The sequence below is a fragment of the Oratosquilla oratoria genome, chromosome 29, assembly GCF_046742065.1.
Source record: "Oratosquilla oratoria isolate Oo_2021 chromosome 29, ASM4674206v1, whole genome shotgun sequence".
In the NCBI taxonomy this organism is placed as follows: Eukaryota; Metazoa; Arthropoda; class Malacostraca; order Stomatopoda; family Squillidae; genus Oratosquilla; species Oratosquilla oratoria.
In genome coordinates this window covers 2045001-2047500 of record NC_134805.1, presented here as the reverse complement: position 1 = coordinate 2047500, position 2500 = coordinate 2045001, and the positions used below count along the sequence as shown (strand labels likewise).

The 2500-nt window shown below is 49.2% G+C and overlaps 1 protein-coding gene across 1 annotated transcript in view; it reads right to left on the bottom strand.

The window, feature by feature from the left end:
• The window catches only part of LOC143040567 (uncharacterized), a 28670-nt gene that overhangs the window by 199 nt on the left and 25971 nt on the right, over positions 1–2500 (bottom strand). The window contains exons 5-8 of the mRNA XM_076211645.1: positions 2363–2500; positions 2028–2183; positions 1209–1596; positions 1–1105 (exon numbers count right to left, since the gene is read on the bottom strand). The exon at positions 1–1105 is cut by the window's left edge and continues 199 nt beyond it; the exon at positions 2363–2500 is cut by the window's right edge and continues 99 nt beyond it. Of these exons, the coding sequence (XP_076067760.1) occupies positions 1–1105; positions 1209–1596; positions 2028–2183; positions 2363–2500 (1787 nt within the window). The remainder of the gene's footprint in view (positions 1106–1208; positions 1597–2027; positions 2184–2362) is intronic.

Sequence of the window (2500 nt, the reverse complement as noted above, 5' to 3'; positions counted from 1 at the left end):
ACATATGCTCTAAACGCTTCCAGTGCCATAATCAAAGCTAACGCCTCCTTTTCGATGGTGGCATAGTTCCTCTGCGCCTTGAGGAACTTCTTTGAGAAGTAACACACAGGATGTAGCACACGATCCTCCTCACCCTCTTGTAGAAGCACGGCACCGGCACCAACTTCGCTGGCGTCGACGTGGATGGTGAACGGCCTCTGGAGATCAGGGGCACGTAGGACAGGAGCATTTGCCAGCAGAGCCTTCACGCTCGCGAAGGAGTCCTGGCAAGCCTGGGTCCACTTGAAGGAGGTCTTAGCACTCAGGAGGTCGGTGAGAGGAGCCACCACGGAGAAGTTGGGACAGAAGCGACGATAGTAACCCGCCATACCCAACAGTCTCATCACTCCCTTTTTGTCGCTTGGGGTAAGATACTGCAGAATGGCTTTAATCTTGGCTGCAATTGGTTGGACCTTCCCTTTTCCGATGACATGCCCCAGGAATGTGATGCGGGCATGGCCGAACTCACTCTTGGCGAGGCTCACTGTCAAACTGTGTGCTACCAGTATAGCAAACAGGGCTCCTAGGCGGTCCACGCGTTCTCCCCAGGAGTCGCTGAAGACAACGAGGTCATCCAGGTAGCAGCAGACACCCACCAGCCCCGAAGTTACGATGTTCATGAGGCGTTGGAAGGTTGCAGGTGCATTCCGCAAGCCGAAGGGGAGGACGGTAAACTGATACAGCCCCTCGGGAGTGATGAACGTGGAGATGGCCCTCGACCGCTCTGACAGGCGGACTTGGTAATAGCCCTGTAGTAGGTCCAGTTTCGTCACCCACTGTGCTCGACCAACGTCGTCGATGACGTCATCAATGCGTGGCAAGGGGTAGCTATCCGGCTCAGTGACTGCGTTGACCTTTCTGTAGTCGACACACAGTCGCATAGAGCCATCGGGCTTCGGCACCAAGACCACGGGAGAGGCCCAAGAACTGCTACTGGGCTCCACGATACTAACCTTCTGAAGGCGTTGCACCTCCTCACGGACGTACTCCTTCTTGAATGCGTTCAGGCGGTAAGGACGTTGGTGGATGGACCGAGCTCCGTTGGTTTCGATGTCGTACTCTACAGCTGAACAGGGGTGAGGATGGTCACTAAATATATCACTATAGTCTGTCAAAAAGAGAAGAAATATCACTTGCTTGGTCATTAGAGAGAAGACCTAACTTTGCACTGGGATCATAGAGTATTGTGGAATTGTCCACTTTGGCATACAAGCCACTCTGGGGTTCAGGGATGTTGTCTTTCTGATCATTATCACATGTAGGCACTACAACACAAGCGGGCAAGGAAGGTTCAACACTTTCCTCCCTTTCCTTACTCTTTCTCTCTCTGTAGGGTTTCAGTAGATTGGCATGCACCAGACGTTTTTTCTTACGCCTGTCTGGTGTGCATACAACGTAATTGGTGTCCCCTACCCTGTCTACAATTTGGAAAGGTTCGTCATACTTTGCCTGGAATGGATGTGTCTGCACGGGCGAGTACGCTAACACCTTATCACCTACCCTAAATTCCCTATGCTCTACCTTATGTTTTTTGTCAAATTGTTGCTTCATTTTTGTCTGAGTAGATTTTAAATGGGCATGAGCCAGCCTCACAGCAGCTTTTAATTTTTCTCTAAACTTAACTACATATTGGAAACTAGTATGTTATAACACATTTGTAAAAGATCACTGTTAACCCACTATCGGAGAAATAATAACGGAAAGTACAGTGGTCAACAAGATCATGTCTAAAGCGGTTGGACAAAATATCACCCCTTGTCCTACTTTGACCCGACCATTTCAAGGGCATGTGACCTGAGCCCCCCCCCCCCACTTTCCTCATCCCCTTCTATGTACCCCTCATTTCTTCATATATACTTGTACCTTAACCTTATGTAAGCATTCTGCTGAAGAGGACTACAGAGAGTAGTCGAAATATACAGTTTCTCTGTACTTTCCGTTATTATTTCTCCGATAGTGGGTTAACAGTGATCTTCTACATATGATACCAAGGGTGTGACACTATTTTCCAGCAGCCAACTTTCTTTGAGGGCTTTGAAAGGTCCTCGCACCTCAGGGCCATAAATTAGTTGAAATGGGGAGAATCCTAAGGATTCTTGAACAGAGTCCCTAACCGTGAATAGGAGCAGGTCAACTCTCTCGTCCTAATCCTTTTCAAACTCCAAGCAATAAGTGCGCAACATGCGTTTGAATGTCTGATGGAATCGCTCCACCACCCCCTGGGATTGGAGACCTAGACTGCCGGACACCCAAACTCTGCATTACCTGATTAAACAATCGGGAAGTAAAATTGGTCCGACTGCACTACTGTGGGAAGGCATACTTGTGTAAAGAAGTGAGCGAGGGCTCTCACCACATTCTTGGCTGTGATGCGGCGGTAGGGAATGGCTTCTGGATAACGGGTGGCACAGTCTATCATGGTAAAGAGAAACTGATTACCTCGGGGGGTCTTTGGCAGAGG